This window comes from Carassius gibelio, chromosome A11 (assembly GCF_023724105.1).
Source record: "Carassius gibelio isolate Cgi1373 ecotype wild population from Czech Republic chromosome A11, carGib1.2-hapl.c, whole genome shotgun sequence".
NCBI classification, from domain to species: Eukaryota; Metazoa; Chordata; class Actinopteri; order Cypriniformes; family Cyprinidae; genus Carassius; species Carassius gibelio.
In genome coordinates, this window is record NC_068381.1 from 13,874,668 (window position 1) to 13,895,306 (window position 20,639).

General features: G+C 37.6%; 1 protein-coding gene across 2 annotated transcripts in view; it reads left to right on the forward strand.

Annotated features, from left to right (window-relative positions):
* Positions 1–709: 709 nt before the first annotated feature.
* The window catches only part of LOC128022409 (FYVE, RhoGEF and PH domain-containing protein 5), a 42,430-nt gene continuing 22,500 nt past the window's right edge, over positions 710–20,639 (forward strand). For both annotated transcript variants that reach the window (XM_052609961.1, XM_052609962.1), the window contains exons 1-5: positions 710–1,485; positions 2,835–5,536; positions 12,789–12,906; positions 17,227–17,285; positions 17,764–17,794. In XM_052609961.1, the coding sequence (XP_052465921.1) occupies positions 2,907–5,536; positions 12,789–12,906; positions 17,227–17,285; positions 17,764–17,794 (2,838 nt within the window). In that variant the 5' untranslated portion in view covers positions 710–1,485; positions 2,835–2,906. The remainder of the gene's footprint in view (positions 1,486–2,834; positions 5,537–12,788; positions 12,907–17,226; positions 17,286–17,763; positions 17,795–20,639) is intronic.

A 20,639-nucleotide genomic window follows, 5' to 3' on the forward strand; every position in this document is an offset into this window, starting at 1 on the left:
ACACGATTTAGCCTTATATTTTTTTCTGTGTGTCATGTGCGGGGCTCCGTAGAATGTCATTTGACTGAATTACATTTTTTCCTACTGATTTTGAGTGTCAAGTGTCAGTGTCAGGCCTACTTTATGAATTTTGAAGTTAATATCCACACAAATGTCCACACAAAATTGTATTTTGATCATTAAATTGCATGAATTTTGTAGGGGAGAATTTTTTTTTTTTTTTACAGTTTTTTTTTTTAAGGCAGAAGTGATCCATTTACATATCTGAATTTATGTAGTCCAATCAAGTCATTCCTTTTTGCTGACAATTTGCTTCAAATAACAAATGCATGATGATCATTGGCTGTCAAGGTCAGTTGCAATTTTGCTTTGTGTATAAAAATAATAATACTTTTTTTTTAATTATTATTAGCTACATGTTAAGTGATGATTTATCCCAGTACTAAATCTAACACCAAGTGTTTTTTTTTTTTTTTTTTTTTTTTTTTTTAATGTATTATCTTGCATAGTGCACCAGCTGAGTCAGGGCTATCACTGGCAGGCCCTGAAAAAAACTGGTGCTTCCCCTGGGCGTCCCCTGTTTGGATTATTTATAAGAACTGTTTTAATCTAAAAATACTCATTGAATTAGTCTTCTCCTATCACTGTGGAGTTCCATTAGGAAAAATACACTCTAAATTTTGAATGCAGTAATTCCCTGGTAGAGTTAACAGCAGCACCTTTGTTCATTTGTTGCCTGTTGTGCAGGAAAAAAAGGGATAGCAGTTTCCTGTTATGAAGAGAGGTTTTTAAAGAGCTGCTTTCCTCCAATCAGGCAACAGATGAGCAGAAAGGAAGCCCGGCCAAAGGCATTTAGAGAAACTGCATAACCTGTTTTCAGGAACATTTGTTTTTAAAATTTTCTACCAAATTTTTTTATTATTGTTATTATCTTACCTAATGATTTAAGCAATCATTTCTAGGCTATGAATCTAAATGGAATGGCAATGTGGTGATACAAACAGAATTGGATTAGAAATGACGAGTTATTATTATTACTTTACCAGTGACAGCAATTGAGCAGCTGTTTGTGAAAGTGCCGCACGCCATTAATGGTTATTGGCTTTAGATGTTTTTCTCAGTGGGTTCAGCCATCGATCCTTGTATTACTGTGAGGGAGACTCGCTGTACCTCCCCAGGAAGCGCGCGGAAAACACCTCAGTCTTCAGTCTCCACGCGCAGATCGGAGCGCGCGTGCATCTCTCTCACTCCTTCAGGCGGGAAGCGCGCGGTTCTGAAGAGACCTTCTGCAACAGTCTCTAATAAAACTGATATTTTTTGGAAGCACGCCGTCGAATAAGTGATGAAGTGTTTATTGCTTACTCCTCAGGCTTTATGACAAATGTCGGCACCTCTGGATATATAATGTTGCTTCGGCAGAATATCAAGGAATAATGTGGAAATATATCAAATGCCATGGTGGATGACATCCGACAATGAACGCAGGTATGAAACCAAAACATTCAGAGTGAACTTTTCAGTACTGTTAAATTATGTGATTTAATAGTCCACATCTGTCCGCAGTATTACATGGTATTCTTTGAATGCGTACATTATAGTGAAAAAAAAGTTTGACATAAGAAGTAACACTATTTTGACGGTGGCTGTCCCTTTTATAGAAAATATAGAAATATATAAAATGTAATTACAGTTCTTAATTTCTTAATTGAATAACACATAGATACGTGTAAATATATATATGTATATATATATATATATGTATATATATATATATATATATATATATATATATATATATATATATATATATATATATATATACACACACACACACACACACACACACACACACACACACACACACACACACAAAGCACTTTACAGCCCAAATCTCAGTTCATGTACTGATGGCTTTGCACAGTGAAGAGTTTGTTTCTCCCTTTATTCCTCCCATTGTGTTTAACCATTTGTTTAAAGGGAATTCTTGTTGCATAATTCATATCCTGTTATTTTGCCAAGGGGACCTTAGTTGGGATGTTAATGTTTCTCTTTTTATTGTTCTTTAACGCACTGAAATGACCTTTTCAGCCAAAAAATAAAAAAAGAAGGGAAAAAAAGAAGAAGAAAAAAACAGTCTGGGGGTTGTGAGGGGTGGGATTTATCACTGGAGAGTGAATCATGGGAAGACTGACGAGAAGGAAGTGTATTTGTGTTGTGCAAAACTGCGCTCTTGTAGAAAAAAAATAGGGAGGGGGGTTTATAGAGGAGACGGGGTGCACTGTTAATGTCCTTCCCCTTTGCACTTCCTGTCCACAGTCCTTCCAGGAGAGTCTGCTGGAATAGTTAATTAGTTGTGTCAGGAAACAACATCTTAGTAGGGTGAGCACCAAGTGCATGGTGAGTTTAATAGGACGTGCGTCAAGGCAGGTAGCAAATAACAGGAAGAGACAAGGGGTGTATGAGTTTTGTTAACAGAAAGGGTGTGTTTCACCAAAAATGACCTTCAGGTTAACCCTTTTTGAGAAGATGCACTTTGAAATCAATGGATGGGATCTTATTAGTTGCTATTATTACCCTATTATTTTTAAGGTTGTGAAAATGCTGTGAATGGATTGAGCATATAATCACTTCATTATGTTCTATGTTCAAAGGTTGCAATTCATCAATCAAATGGTCAATGTAGATCAATCAATATGCTGCTCTAAAGGAGCAGCTGAGCTCATAATGGCATGTTGTCAGTCAGTTTGTAGATTATATCACTTATTTCTATTGCAAGGGCAAGGATATACAATTCAACAATGAAATGTAATTTTCTTCGCTCTTTTTGTTTGCAGATTTTTAGAAGCAATTTCAAACTTATCAACCAAAGACAAAGCCATTTGACTATAACTGTGTGCTCCACCCTGATGTCAAGGCCTTGTCCCTCCACCCGAGGTCCTAAACCTCATGTGGCACCAAAACCAAGGCTAGCCTCTGAGGTGAGCCAAAGCATGGTGGGCAATGGGGACATTACCTCCTCTGACAGACTGGAGCTGAACCAGGATAACGAATCAGATGTCACACAGGAAGAAGCAAATGCATCCAGAGAAAACTGTACAGATGATGACATCAAAAACAACTTATCTGACAAAGAGTTTATTGTAAATTATGACACTAACCATGACACTAGTTGCTATAATGAAATAGAGGAAGAATTACAAATGGCCGTGGATGAAACTGTGGGAGAGGATGAAGGTAAAATTCATCAAGCCACTGAAGTACAGCATGCAGCCTCTTCAGATTTATCGGAAGTGGTCGATAAAATTTTTGATTCAGCAGATGAGGACCACAGCAAAAGCACTGATGATATCAAACCAGCCGAGAATGGAGAATATGCTTATAATGTACTTCAGGACACCTGTGCATTTTCTGAGAATGAGACACTAAATATAGATCAGCCTGCAAGTGAATCTCAAAGTCTGTACGAGGAGTTTGAGGAACCACCATCAGACAGTTTTTATTGTGTCAATAATCAGCATGAAGAGGACACTAAAGCAGATGTAAAATGCATTCATGAGGCACAAGAAGATGAGACTGGACTTTCTTCAAAGGTTACAACCTGCAGTCAACCCTCACTATGTGAGGAATACCCTTATGATGTCATTGGCACATTGGATGACAACAGTACTTGGCAGGCTGAACGTGCTACCAAAGACCCATCTGGACGTTTCAGGTTTGCAGAGGAGACAGAAGATGCATTTGAGCCCTATTCTGTCATAGAGGTTGTGCCAAGTGATTTGATATGTACCTCTGATCCAGAAGCAAGATGCAGTGATGATGAGTCCAGCAAAGAGAAACCAATGGACTCTGAGATCGCAACAGAGGGAACGTCAAACCAAGAGCCTTACTACATATCATCAAATGATGTGGCAGAGTTGGAGAAGGAACAGGCAAATTTAGATAATGATGTCTCTCAACCTGCTTCTGAAGGTCAAGAGATGTCAAAAAATGAAGAAGTGGATGACTATGCTGATATCAAAGACAACGATGGTGAAGATCAGCAGGTGGAGTGTGTGTCATCTGAAGATTATGTCGAGATAGGAGATGAAGATGAGCCGATAAACATGGAGAGGAAAACCAAGGGTAAAAGTATAAGAGAACGAACAATAAGAAGGGGTCAAGCTCTTTTAAGTCAGAGGAATAGTTGCCAGCCACGTCTCAGACTTTGCAACATTACTGTTCCTGCTGACTTGGAAATGGGCAGAACTCCAGAACTTACAAACCGCTTGGTTTTTGCCCACACCACAGAAGCATTCGAAGAGGACATCGAAGAGCTGGACTGTCATATTGTGCCTTTCTTTGAGGACTCAGACACTGAAAGTGACGAACACATTTACGAGGAGGCTGGCTTCGATTCCGAGGGTGAGAATTTTATCTCTCTGGACAGGAAGAGCATTGTGACGAGATCCCGCTCGCTCTCTGGGAAAGTACCTGGATATGTTCCTGAGACTGTGCCTGAAGAGACGGGCACTGAGTACCAGTCTCACGACTACTACACTGTGGCCTTGGACCAGAATGGAGTTCCGCAGCCCAAGCTTTTAGATGAAACAGAGGCTGACCAAATAATTCCCTCACTGAAGCCAAGGCGCTTTCTTCTTTCTCCTCGGTTGCTTTCTGTTGAGGGCAGAGATTTACCATTCTCAGGGCACTTTGAGGGTGAGAAATCTCCTAGAGAGGAATGCAGATTGCAAAAAAAAGATGACACACTTTCTTTGCCCTGTGTGATTACTTCCTCTGGAAGCTTTTCTCAAAGAAGTCACCAGTCCTCCAGTGGTGTGTCGACACCTACATCTCTAGTTGATATCCCACCACCCTTTGAGTTAGCTTACATTACTAAGAGGCCTGTGACCAAAAGCTCTCCATCACTTCTAATCCAACATGAATCTCCTGATAACCCCAAAAAGAAGACTTCATTTAAACGTTTCTTGGCCTTAAAATTTAAGAAAAAATCTGAAAGCAAAGCCCGTGGAGATGGTAGTGTCCGCTCCTCCAGGTCATCGTCTGAATCTAGTCACCATGGGCCCATTCGGGTGCTGGAGCTTGATCGAAAGAGTACAAGTGACTCCCCACAGCTTCAGTCCCGTGTGGGAAATCCACAGCGTAACTCGGAAATACCTACCACATTTCTGCTTTACAAAGAGAGGCAAAGAAGGCAAGGTGCACCTAAAAGTTTTAGCAACAGGGGTATAGCCAGAGTGGAGTCTTTTGAGGAGCGCTCTCGGCCCCCCTTCATGCCCCTACCACTCACTAAACCACGCTCCATCTCCTTCCCAAGTGCAGATACTTCTGATTATGAAAACATTCCTGCAATAAACTCAGACTATGAAAATATCCAGATTCCACGTGGACGACCCACTCGGGCAGTCACTATTACAGAGTTCTTTGATGACCACAACTGGACAGCAGCTACTTCCAATGAGAACGATGGCTATGTGGACATGAATAGCTTTGCAGGAATAGAAAACAAACCCACCACTCAAGAGCAAGACCCTGAAAGGTATGGTCAGGTTTTTAATAAGGAACTTTTAAAAGGAACTTTTTTTTCCACATTATTAAAAATAATTGTAAAAATGATAAAAGGGATCTGAATATATTAGGAAGACTTATTTCTGTAGCATAAGATTGTCTGCAGAATTAAATTTTGAATGTTGAAACCCCTTCCTCTGAACACACTGGCAGTACCATCACCCAAGTCTGGAGGAAGTGCTGGCCAAAACAATGTTAAGAGGAAATTAGGCAAGTGTTTGGCCACTTTGATAGCTCAGCTTGCACCTCTCTCTGTCCAAAAACATTTTCTGTATTCTTCCTGGCTGAATAAACAATTCTTAGAGTGTTACAGAGATTCTAGTCTATATTGTGAATTACTGGAGAATGATATTGCTTTTTAGTTAAACTTAACATTTCAGAAGCATTATGGGCCAGTTGTGTTTCCAATCAAAAATAGTTGCAGACAAAGCAAAAGCAAGATCAACTGGCTGGAAATCCACTAACTGTTGTATACAGCAGTATACAATGATGCAAACTGACGTGCCAAACACTTACGCTGTAGGTGCTGTGTTGTGCATGTGGTAGTGGAGCAGCCTGTGGAGTTGAGTTCATGGGTTACAAAGACGGACTATGCTTGCAAGGTAGCTTATCTGATTTTCCCATTTGCAGGATTTGTTGGAGTACCTTATCTGTGTGAAAAAGAATTAAATGCAATAGTTCAGTGATACAAATAGTATTGGAAAAAGGTGAATTAAACATTAAGGCTATTTTTCACCTTTACTGCAATCCTCTCACAGCCTGATGCAGCTGAGTGGAGGGGAATAGATGAGGAAACCAGTAAGAGATTTCTGTCCTCTGGGTGAGCATTTTAGTAGCCTGTAGTGTTATTAAACCAAATTCCCCAAGTGTGTTTCTTTTATTGAGCTTTTGGGAGATTTGTGTAATTATTGAGGTTTAAAGACAGATGACTTTCTGACCTTCTTTTGAGAGTATGACCCTCTTTACTCTCACTTTACCACCCCAGAGTCATCATTAGAAACCTCTGCTCAATTACCTCCAGTGTTCAAAGACTCTGACTTTTTCAAGTGGCCTCTGGGTAGCTTTTTAATCAGATTTTCAGAGAAACACAAGGGAAAAGTTTCAGAATTGCTTATATTGATGTTAGTCTTTCCATTGTTTATCACTCTTTTTTTGTAATTATTTTGTCATAATTTTATTCAAAATAGAAAGAAATCAAATTTTTTATTGACTCTGTGAAAAAACATGTATTTAAATCCAGCTCACTTGTCTTCATTTATTCACATTATTTAGATTAAAATTGTATAGATTATGCATACATTAGTCATTGTGGATTTACTTTCCTAAAATAAAGCTCAGTACAGATTTCATGCTTTAATGCAAAATAAAATCCATTGCTAGAAGTAAAATGAAGTGATAGCATGATATAAAAAAATTCACAATAAGAACATAATTCATCTGATTAGGTTCATTTGATATTTTTCCTATGGAAAATGACCAGGTATTTGTCGTTAAAATTCAGGTGTGAATGTCCATAATATCCTTTCCATAACCATACATTGTTTTTAGCTTTTCCCAGTAATTGTTATTGATTTATTTTTGAGTGCTGGGAAAAGTGTGAATTCATGCTGCATTTGGGTGTTAGTCTTGGACACAGTGTTAAGGTGGCACACTTTTGAGCATCCTCTATTATTCAGAAGATAATATGGGAGCCAGGGAGCTTTTTTCTGGTGACATTATTGACTCATTGTGTTGCTGTGCAATCTAACAGCATTGCATTTTTGCAAATGGGCCTGTGTGTCTGCACCATTAGTTGCTCTGTGTCCCAAGAGAATCCTTTGTCAATGCTGATGTTCTGTGTGTTTTCGTTTGTCCTATTTTGAATGCTTTCAGAGAAAAATTGACATTGCCACTTTGGTGGATGGAGACACAATGACAGGAAAGTGATTGATTGCAGGTGCATAAAACAATTTTTTTTTTCATGCCTAAGCCAATTACAGTGTAACACTTGGTTCTATCGACAGAGGCTACACAGTTTAAAAATGGATTGTTTAAACATTTTAAATGTTGAGTTTGCAGATAAAACAATAAGATGACATATATAAGACAACAGAATTGTATTACACAAAACGATGACACAGAATTAAAACAACGCACTACATATCCAGAATGGTCAGTGTGTAATAGTCCAGACTCCAATGTCCACCTGTGTATACAATCCAGTAAATTTGATAATCTAACATGTAAGCAAAATATGCATCCTGGTTGGCAAGTAACTCAACTGTGGGTCCTCCGCAACACAGGCAGAAAAAAACAAACAAACAGCCACCTGCTTCCAAGTTTAGTGCTGTACCCGAAAACTGGTGGTCAGTTTGTATGTACATGTATATTTCTGACTAACTTTTTGGACTTTTGATGTTAGTTCTAGCGAATTAATTAAATATTAGTTTAGTTATCACCAAAACTTGTTATATTTTGTTGTAGATCATTAAACCGTTACACTCCCTCAGAAGTCTGTGCAAAATCAGTTTTATGAGGTGCATTACTGCCACTTACTGATCTGGAGTGTGGAGTGTGCATAGATTTGGAAAGAAAGACAGAGAAATAAATAAATAGGAGGAAAAAAATCATATCTAGTGTTTCTGTGCTTTTCAGGTATTTGAACAATGTTTCATGTACTCTTGATTGCTTTGACTTATTTGCTAACAATACTTTTAACAAGAGATTGTCAGAGACAATCTCTTCAAGTCAAGAGATGTATTGTCACAAGAGAAATTGGTTACAATTTATTTTAAGGTGTCCTTGTCAGAGCGTAATTATACATTTAAGTACAGAGTAATATTAATTAACTACATGTACTTACTATATGGTTAGGGTTAGAATTAGGGTTTGGTGTGGGGTTTCTTGCATGTAATTATGCATAATTATTTGTTATTATAATAGTAAGTACATGTACCGTGTAACATGGACACCTTAAAATAAAGTGTTACAGAGAAACGTTTTGTCCTAATTGCTGATCCTCAAGGACAGTGGATTGTGTGAGGGAATGACTGAGGAAAGATATGATAGTCCTTTAGCATGATAGTGGGTTGTTTATAGTTATAATTAATATCTCATGACTAAATGATGTCTAATATTAACCATTGGCTAATAAATTCTCAGATTTTACTTACCAGTGTGTGAGTTGGAGGATAAGTATAAGCACAGATATATTCTCACTCACAGAACACTTTACCTGAGCACTTCAGAGTTCTCTCTCCATCAAGCGATCTGTGGTATTTTTCATATCATTTCAATGGCTGCTGAGCGCACCTGTATTTCGCTTACCGTAAACTCAAGTGTGATGGCACACGACTCACCTTCACTTAGCTTTTTTCTCAAACTGAAATAAAGAAACAGAGTGAGAGTGTCTTACATAGCATACAGAATTAACACTCTACATGTAAACAATATTTTTAATAGTTTTTTCTTGTCAAAATACTGTGGTTTCCCATAGTAGGCGGAACTAATGCGCAAATGACAAGCACATTACTTGATACTTGATTATCATAATATCATATTATAGGCTAAAGCTTGACTGATTGATAAGAATATTACTTTCAGATATTTAAAAAGCTGTGCCATTTTACAAACATATATAGAGGATATTGTACATATTTATTATGTATATATAAATACAAATTTGTGCTATATTTTTAAGAAAAACATGTTATGTTTATATATTCAGTATATTTATATATATTATAAAATATAAGAATATAAATATATAATGTATATACATGTAAATATTTTCAAAATATATACTGTATGTTTGTGTATTTTGAAAAGTATTCATATAGAATATAATAATCAGAATTTAATCTATAATAATTTTAGAAATTATAGATTTGGCACTGAGGAAGGGTTAATACCCGAAAACGTTCTCCACTTGCACTTTTGCACTTCTTTCCACATATTTTTGTGACCTCTGTACAATAAATGGAATAAGCTTTTTGAGCTTTATTGTGACAAGTGCGGATCTCTTTCATCTTTATATCTTTGTATATTTTGGATCTACACAATATATATATTTTTTTTTGCCTATTGGATTTTTGGACGAGTGTGTTGAGCTCCTACCTTTTTTGTGAATTAGCCCATGAATTACTCCCCTTGAAGTCATCCTAGGTGTAAAGTATATGACTTTCTTCTTTCATACGAATCCAGTCAGAGTTATTTAAAAAATCGTCTGTGATCTTTCAAGCTATTTGATCCCACTCAGGGGTATTGCACTGCATCGGTCCATGAGAAGTTTAATAGAAAGCGCATTCATTAAAAAAAAGTGTTTCACATGGCTCCGGGGGGTGAACAAAGGCCTTCTGTAGCCAACTCTTTTTGACTTACTCCATACTTAAAACATAATAATCACTGTTGTAAAATGGAAGCAGTTCCGGGGGAGTCTCGTGAAAACCAACATTTGTAAACAGGAGCAAAGGAAACAAAGGAAAACCAGTCTCCTCTTGGCTTATATCTAAATCCTCTGACATTCTTCTTTACAAATCCTTGTTTTGTGCTTCTAATTAGTGACTATTGTTTTGTTTTGATCTCTCCTCTGCATTTCCACATGCATCACTTCTGAGTGGCGCATGCACAAAGTTGACCTCATACTTCATTCCCCTGGAACTGCTTCGGGATGAAGTATTCGGATGCAAGCTAGATTAAAATGACTATTACATTTTTAATATGGATATTTATCTCACAAAAACACATCGATTCACTACAGGAGGCCTTTGCCACCCCCGGGAGCCTTGTGAGACACTTTTTTTAAATGGATGAGATTTTTATTAAAATACTCATGGACCGATAAAGTGCAACACTGGGTTGCATCAAACAGCTTGAAAGATCAAAGATAATTTTTTTAATAACTCAATGAAAACAACTGAATTCATCTGAAAGAAGAATACACCTAAGATGACTTCAGGGTGAGCAATTTATGGCTTCATTTTCATTTTTTGGCTGAACTAACCTTTCAATATTGTCATTATTATTATTATCCAATTGTAATAAGAAAAATACAACATTCAGCAAACATAGCATCAAACCTAAAAAGAGGAAAAGAGTTGGAGATATTAAGATACTAAGAAATATAGTTTGAAACATAAAACCTACCAGATAACTGAGAGAAAAGAAACACATATTTTCATATGTGTTCTGAATGACTTTGTAAATGCATTTTAATGCTCACAAAGTTGGGTGTGGGTGTGGGTCTGGCCTGGTCTGTTCCGGTTCAAGTTGGGCCTGGTGCCCAGGGCTCTCAGGTCATTGCCAGGTTATCCCAAGAGGGGACGCACCCAGCCAAAGAGCCTCCACGCTGCTGTTTACAGGAAATGCAGGACCAGGGCTAGGGGACAGGGTCAGTGGGATGGGGTGGAGACAGGCAATACCGATCTCCCAGACTCCCCTGCGACCCAAACAACAAGACGAGGTGTGGCAGTCAGGAAAGCAAGGCTACCACAAAGATGTTGTTGTTGTCATTGTTCCCAGCTTTCTCCATGTCTTTCTAATATTACAGTAAAGGCTGAGGGCCAGTGTTTGACTTGAATAATATTTTCAATGTAAATATGTGTACACATTTTTGTGAGAAAGCAGATCATCTAAATTGAATGCAGTGATTTTAAAAGCCATATTTAACACAAAAGAAAAATTACTTGGTTCACAGATGACTATATAAAGAATAATCTCATATATAGATTAAATTAGACCCATTTTGAATCTTAGACCCACCAAACTAAAACCAAGCAGGAATATGCATCTCTCGGTTCAGCTTACACACATGCTGCTCGTTGCTCTCTCCTCATCTGCATTCAGATACGTTTTGTTAAATGAAGTCTGGTAATGAAGTCGTCTCAGTGATGCTTATCTTCTATAATAGCACTATTACACAGAGTCAGACAGAGAAACACTGGGGTTTCTAATGTATATTTTATTATCAAGAGTTTAAATCAATTGAATTACATATAACAAGCCTCAGGAAAGCATCAGGCAGTATGACATATAGATGCATTATAGGAAATCATTGCAGTCTCTCTGTAATTTTGTGTAGTAAATTTAGCTCATGGGTACCTTAAAGCAAACAGCTTAGAGAAGTACTTTGCTTCATGATTGCTTCTCATAAATGGTAATGTTGAAGAGTCAGGAGGATTGTGTAAATTGTCACTGTTGGCAGATAGAGAGATTATGTAGGATTGATGCACATTTTTACACAAACTTTATTTGTTCCCAATGCTTTTTTGTTTGTTAAATTTGTATTTTATTTTATTTTTGTACTTTTTTATATAATACTGTTTCTTTGAGATGTTTATTTATAGTATATTGTTATGTATTTTTTATTTTACTATATTTATATATATTAGAATATTGTGTTGTATTATGTTGTTGTTGTGTTGTGACAATCCCCTCTGCACAATGCAAAAGATGTAAATCAAATACCAGTCTATTATACAGATGTGTTAATAATTAAATCTTGGTTTTATTTGATCCTGGAGAGCTACATATGGGCAATTTCAGTTTGAATTCCTTTGAAAGGTGTTTGAGATGTAAAAATCAGCTTGTTTTGTCTTATGCTAACTCTCGTTCCCATTTCACTGAAAATGGAGTCCTCCGCTGGTGATTGTTGTGACGTCCTGCCAGAAGGCTTCTATATGGTTCATCTGGGGCCTCTAAACGAACTGTCACCTTAGCCATCCCAGTTCAGCTGGCTAAGAGCAATGAGCAATTTCCACTTCCAACATCACACATTTTGTGTGTGCAGTGTACAGTATCCTTGAGTAGTATGACACGCAGCTGGGCACCTCAAAATCTTTTGTACATTGACATTATGCATACACAGTAACTTTAAATGCTTTTTTTTCTACGCCAAAGAGTTGCTTGCTAATGCCTTTAAATAAGTATAAGTGCAAATGCACTAAAAATGCGTATATTTGCGTATCCTCGGATCCTTTTTTTTTTTCGGTTTAAGTGCTCACCACAGGATCACCAAGCCAGCCCTTCATGCCCAACTGTAAATCTCCTCACAATCTGGCCCCAGCCATCCGTGTTACTTCTGTAAGGAGGAGGTTGGAGGGGGGACAAATTATTCTCACCAGGGCTTGTTAAATGAAGAGGGGGAATCTTTTGCATGGCTGGACACCGAAGTGTATAATACAGTAACTAATCCATAGTGATCATAGTGCATTTAACATTTCTGTCATGTTTTTATCCATTCACAGTGCCTACACTGAGCCATTCCCTGTTTGTCCTGTGTCTGCCACTGTGTCCAATGAGGAAGACCATGGACGCACATCTGAGGAAGAGGATGGTTGTGGAGACCACTGCCATGACCGACAGGTCAGTTATCAATTTTATATTATCTCATGCAAATATTCTAATGTCAGTGCTCACACAAATAAGATGTTTCTTGTAAGAAATTCTGCATTCAATTTGTTATAAAAGATGTTATTTTAAATAAATGCTGTTCTTTTGAAATTTCATGTTCATCGGACAGTCATGAAAAGATTAAGCACCACAACTGTTTTTAACATTGATAATAAGAATTTAAATGTGTGTTTGTGTGTGTGTGTGTGTGTGTGTAAAATCAGCGTATTAGAATAATTTCTGAATGATGATGTGACACTGGAGACTGGAGTAATGGCTGATGGTAATTCAGCTTTGCAATCACAGGAAACATTAAAATAGAAAAGATAGAAACAATGTTACTGTTTTTACTGTCATTTTAATAAAATAAATTCAGCCTTGATGAGCAGAGCAGAATAATAATAATAATAAAAAAATAAAATAATTTACAATACATTACTTACAGTACAGTACAGTACTTTTAAAACCTAATACAATATAAATATTATACGATATAATAAAACAAATTATAAACACAAATCTCTTTCACAGTATAAATGGATCTTTATACTTTAACATATTTAGCTTTTTTTTCATCACTTTTGTAGGTTACTGATAACAAAGACTGAAACCCGTGTGTTACCCAAGTAATGACAGGTTTGCATGCTAAAGTAGATAAAAACAAGGACCCTCCCTGTTGAACTGGAATTCCCTGTGTGTGCAAGTTTTGTGAGATTCAGGTTCATACGTCTCCTGGCAGTCAGTTCAGTGCTGGAGTGTGAGGCGGACCCCACCCCTTTCCTCTGCCACTGTAATATCAGCCAGGGCCCCGGCCTTGTGACGCCTGTTTCGTTGTTTTCTTCGTCTTTAAAAAGAAAAGAATATCTGGGAGTAACCTATCCCAGCCTCATTTCAGCACAGCAACAAGCTGGAAAAAAGCCAGCTGCTCTGTAATTGGTTTTGTTATGGATTTTACATGCGTAAAAGTGAGCCTAGCACAGATATTAAAGACTTTTTAAGAATCTAAACATGAATATGTAATATATAGTATTAGCAGTGAAGTACCAGTCATGCAGTCATTTTCTCCTAAACACAGCCATTCAGTAGTAACACTTGTGTTCAGACAGCTGTGATTAGCTTGCAAATCAATGGTAGAATTGTGCTTGCCATGAACACAGCATCTCATCCATAATGCATCTGTGCTTAAAGGGGCACGTCCAGGAAAGCTTTCCCGTTTGCATTGTGCATTAATGAAATAATCTGTCTTCTTTTGACAGGATTGTACAATTTTTACTAATTAATTGTAAATTTTTATGAATCCCACTTAACAATAAAGTTTTTAAATATACTTTTATATAGTCTTTAAATTAATGTAGAAATAACATCACTGAAACCAATACTACTGATGTCTCTAGGAAAGGTTTTTTTTTTTCATAATATTTAACCATTGACTATTGCCGTTAAGCATAACAGTATAATTGAGAGCTATCAGTTTTACCATTTATTAGACTTTAAAAAAACAACTTCTTATTTAAGTGAACTTTTTCAATCTTCAAATAAACCCTATAATAAATATAATATTTTGCTACAGTACTTGTGCCCTTCAGCAAGTAGGAAATATACAGAAATTGAACTGAAGTTATCAAACACTGAATTAAATATAGATGAATCCTTAAAGCTACAAAAGTCATTTATTCGTCTCTTTGTTCTTTTGTTCTTTGATGAACAGACATCACAGCAGCGGGGTTATTAGGTTATTTTGGCTGGTTTTAAGAGCTGCAGATGCTAAACATAACGCGGATCTGACACGCATCATATTTTCTCTTTACTTTTTCTGACCCACTTCAGGTCTTAAAGTCTCTAATGAGCTGATGAGTTGAATCAAGTGTGTTAGATGATGGAGACAGTGCTGGGCTGCTCCAGAAAAGTTTTCAAAACATGTTCAGAGACATGTTCTTAAATGTGACTCATGCATAACAAATACAGTACATGCATGCACAGTTTTAAGGCAGCTTTAATTGCCTTTTTGGTAAATTCATGACTTAACTGATGACATAACTACAAAATTGCATGCTCGTAGTTTCATTTGCACTTTAGTATGAAATAATATACAGCGTGCAGTTGCAATTGAAGAGCATGTGCAATGAGCATAGTATAACGGCTGATGGTTTTACTGACATATGTCCTGACAACATCTCATCTGACCGGGGTTCACTGTTGTTCTACTGGAGCTCCTCGTCACCTTTACCTTTTCCATGCTTGTTTGACTAGTGCCTGGCACTGAGGTAAAGTTAGAGTGCATGTCTGAAAGTCTCCCATTTGATGTGTTCGTAAAGATGTTCTGTGTCTAAATAAACAGAGAAAAAAGAGACATAAGGAAGCAGCAGTTGTGGGTGGGGTGGCCAACCCTAGCTCCGCCCCTGTGTTAAATGCATTAAATATTTATGCATTAAAAAAAAAAAAAAAAAAAAAAAAAAAAATCACCAGGCCCAGACTGTGTTACACCAGCCTGTCTGAAATCCTGTGCTGACCAGCTGGCCCCCATCTTCACACAGATCTTCAACAGATCGCTGGAGCTGTGCGAAGTCCCTTCATGCCTCAAACGTTCCACCATCATCCCCATCCCTAAGAAACCCAAAATTACAGGACTAAATGACTACAGGCCTGTGGCTCTAACGTCTGTAGTCATGAAGTCATTTGAAAAACTGGTGCTGGCCCACCTGAAGGACATCACTGGGCCCTTGCTGGATCCTCTTCAGTTTGCCTACAGAGCAAACAGGTCTGTGGACGATGCAGTAAACACTGGACTGCATTATGTTCTGCAACACCTAGACAGACCGGGGACTTATGTGAGGATCCTGTTTGTGGACTTCAGCTCGGCCTTCAACACGATCATCCCAAACCTCCTCCTGCCCAAACTAAATCAGCTCTCCGTGCCCACCTCCGTCTGTCAGTGGATCAACAGCTTCCTGACAGACAGGCAGCAGCTAGTGAGGCTGGGAAAATACACATCCAGCACCCGTACAATCAGCACCGGAGCTCCCCAGGGCTGCGTTCTCTCCCCACTGCTCTTCTCCCTGTACACCAACGATTGCACATCTAAGAACCCCTCTGTCAAGCTCCTGAAGTTTGCAGATGACACCACACTCATCGGCCTCATTCAGGACGGTGACGAGTCTGCTTACAGACAGGAGGTAAAAGAGCTGGCTGTCTGGTGCAGTCTCAACAACCTGGAGCTTAACACCCTCAAAACAGTGGAGATGATCGTGGACTTCAGGAGAGACCCCCCTGCACTCCCCCCACTCACCATCATGAACAGCCCTGTGACTGCAGTGGAGTCATTCAGGTTCCTGGGAACCACCATCTCTCAGGACCTGAAGTGGGACATTCACATTGACTCCATCGTAAAAAAGGCCCAGCAGAGGTTGTACTTTCTCCGCCAGCTGAGGAAGTTAAACCTGCCACAGGAGCTGCTGAAACAGTTCTACTCCACCATCATTGAATCCATCCTCTGCACTTCAGTAACTGTCTGGTTCAGCTCAGCTTCTAAATCTGACCTCAGAAGACTACAGAGAGTAGTCCGGACTGCTGAGCGAATCATCGGTTCAACTCTCCCATCTATTCAAGAACTGTACTTATCCAGAGTGAGAAAAAGGGCTGTCAAAATCACTCTGGACCCCTCACATCCAGCACACTCCCTCTTTGAACTGTTGCCATCTGGTCGACGCTACAGAGCACTGAGCACTAGAACGACCAGACACAGGACCAGTTTCTTCCCTCAGGCAATCCATCTTATGAACAGCTGACAATAATGGCGAACACACTACACTTTATATTTATATACACACACACTTTATTTATCTAACACACATACTTAGTATACACTTAAATTTTGCACACAATATATATGTACATACATAACTTCACTTTGTAATATACCTGCCTACAATTGTCATTTGTATATTGTCATTCACTGTCTACATATTTGTATTTTTTATTCTTTTATTATGTGTTTTATGTTCTGTCGCTGTCATTCTGTTGTACTGCGGAGCTTCTGTCACGAAAACAAATTCCTCGTATGTGTAAACATACCTGGCAATAAAGCTCATTCTGATTCTGATTCTGATTCTGATTTTTCATGTGTTAAACTGAACAAATTAATATCATGCTTTAACGTGCTAATTTTGACAGCACAAATTTTTCTACATACCATCTATATATTTCTCTTTAACATGTTCTGTAACTGAACTGTGTGTACTTAAACACTGGATTTTTTCATTTATCTCTCATTGCTTTCTTTTCTATCACTCACAGATCGATGGCCAATCCAGAGCCTACTATGTTGCCAAAGACCTGATGGACTCAGAAAGAGAGTGAGTGTTTGTCTCTGTCTGGATTTAAATGCAATCCAAGTACAGTATTATTGTTTTTCATGTGATGTCCTTTAGGGATCTTCTTTATCTAGGCTCTGTCCACATCTTTATCACTGTCTATTCTTATTCACTCAGCAGCTCCTCTGATACTCAAACTGACAGCCTATTACTTGACTGTGTGCCTTAAGATATTGCATTTCAGCAGTGACTCAATGGAGTCATTAAGTGTGTACAGTACATTTATTAAATTTGATCCAGTATCTAAGCAAGCCTGCTTTTTCCCCTAAGCCCTTCAAATGTATTTGTTATGGATTTCAACTGGCTTCTTAAATTGGCTGTCGAAATGTTGGTATCACTTGGATGATCAAAGACATTCCTGTTTGACAGAATTGGACAGATGTTTTTGTTCGAGTCAAATAATTTATTGTTTTTAAATTTTCTACTAACAGTAATGTTGTCTCTTTTCAATAATCCACAGACATGTGAAGGCTCTGAAGATTCTTCAGGAGGTATGAAAATCTTTATAATATTCAAATTAATAACTTATAATTGTTAAGTATAATTGTGGCCGAATTGCAATTGTAATAGATACGATTTTTTGCATACATTATCTTTTAAAAGTTTGGAGTCAGTAAGATTTTTTTAAAAGAACTAATATATAAATAAAACATCAGCAGTTAATGCAGTAATAAATAAAAGTTTTAAGTAATGCAACCTTTTTCAACAGTGATAATAGTGAGAAATGTTTCATGAGCACCAAATCAGCACATTAGAATGATTTCTGAAGAATCATTCAGATCATCTGATGACACTGAAGGCTGTAATGACTGCTTAAAATTCAGCTTTGCATCACAAGAATAAATTACATAAAAGTTATTGTAGTTATTGGAACAGTTATTGTAAACTGTAATAATATTTCACAATATTACTGTTATTAGTGTATTCTTATTTAAGTAAATGCAGCCTCTGTAAGAGGAATAATTCAAAATCTTACTGACCCTAAACGTTTGAACAGAAGTGTAAATTAGGCATTCAGTTACAAATCTGTGCAGACATTAAAAAATTATGGCTGTTTACCACTTTGATAAATCACTCATGGGGCTTTATAACAGAGGCTTATGTTTAGCAGTGTGTAGAAATATATATGTCTTGTCTATCCAAGACCTCTGTGGATTATTGCTTATGTGAGGACGTTACAAGCAGGTTAAAGCCACTGAATCTATAAGCTCATCTCACACAATTCTGGCAATGTATACACCTCACAGAGACATTAAAACCGTCCTCAGCCAGTAAGTTTGCTACCAGCTCGTATGTGGGTCATCTCTTGATGATACTATGCACTGTGACCAGTGAAATTATGTTTAATGAATTCAACCTTATTTTTAATTTAGTTTTGATTGTTAAGGCAAGCACCATTATTACCATTAGTCATACACATGCAAATTAAGAAATGCTGCAAATCCTCACAACACATGCATATAATGAAACGCGCTGCAAATCCTTCACAACACATGCATATAACGAAACTCGCTGCAAATCCTTCACAACACATGCAAATTAAGAAATGCTGCAAATCCTCACAACAAATGCATATAACGAAACGCGCTGCAAATCCTCACAACACATGCATATAACGAAACGCGCTGCAAATCCTTCACAACACATGCATATAACGAAACGCGCTGCAAATCCTTCACAACACATGCAAATTAAGAAACGCTGCAAATCCTCACAACACATGCACATTAAGAAACAATTAAAGAAGCATTGCAAATCTATTTTCATTAACCTTGAAATTATATTTAGCTGAGGATATTAAAGTTAGCCATCTTAAGTAACATTTTACATTTAATCATGTAATAATTCAGCTTATAGGCTAATAATATCCAAAAGATAAAGGAATCATGCAATCAGGGTGTTAAAAAAAAAAAAAAGCTTGCAACTCCACTGACCAGTAGCCACTGCACAATAAGCAAATCCCAGCTGGGACCGACACTTTTTGGGATCTCCTTGAAACATTTACATTGTGGTCAGTGCTATTTGCAGCGCGTTTGTTAATTTGCATGTGTTGTGAGAATTTGCAGCGCATTTCATTAATGCATGTGTTGTGAGGATTTGCAGTGTTTCTTAATTTGCATGTGTTGTGAAGAATTTGCAGCGTGTTTCGTTATATGCATGTGTTGTGAGATTTTGCATCATGTTTCGTTAGATGCATGTGTTGTGAGGATTTGCAGCGTGTTTCGTTAGATGCATGTGTTGTGAGGATTTGCAACACTTGTGTTGTCAAACTGATGAAGATGTTTTGTTTTTTTTGCTGGTGTTTTTTCAATTTGCATGTGTTTTCTCAAATTGCAGCGCATTGAGCTCTCTCGGCTACCGTATAATACCCAATTTATGCGTGTTGTTAAGCAGAGGTATGCTATTACTTTCCTAATCAATCGGACTAGAACATCTTAAGAACTAAACAATGCCATAGCAACACCCTGGGAACCACCCTAGTCTTACTGTAACATAATTTCATTGATATTTGCAAGGGCAAAACTCATGGATTTGAAATGACACAACCTTTGGAAAACAGCTAGATTTGATTTCATGAGAAAGGCAAAGGTCCTGTAAAAGGGCTCCCAAATTAGTATTGTACTGTTGCTGTCACATGTGTATTCTGTCTTGGCAACCAATTGCAAATGCACAAATGTACATTGAACCTTTACACACATATGTTTACACACATTGAGAGACACACACGGGTGGGGTTTTTTACAAGCCATTATCCGTGTTGTTTCAGTAACTGAGACTTCCTGGCCTTGACAACCTTGTCTTGAAAAAGTCAGCCTGTGAGTGACGCAATACCTACGCACCAGGCTTTTGTTTTGGGAATCTTCACGTGAGGCTTGTCACTTCTAAACATAAAAACACATCAGTTGTGGCAATAAACCCCAAATAACTTGTCAATATGAATGAATTGACTCGAATTCCGACCTTTATTTTGACGGCGCTGAGAAAGGCAGCGACTGAGCGCACACAATACTCACACTCTCCCTCTTGTTCGCTGTCTTTGTTAATAGTTCTGTCTAATATAGATAGAAGTCTGTCTAATAATCAGATAGAATGGTTAAACAAAGGAATTAATGTATACAGAAAGTATTATAACGATTTATTTTATGTAAGGCCTATTAGTAATTGAAAGGCAAACATTACATTTCACAGAACTTGCAAACTTGGTTGAATCCAGCTGTAAGATCTTGTGAAGTGTTCATTTTTATCCAGCATGATCACGTGTTCTCTGCCTGATGGTCAGTCCATGTAAATTTAATGCTTTAAACTTTAAACTCGTGATTTCAAATAATGGTGCAC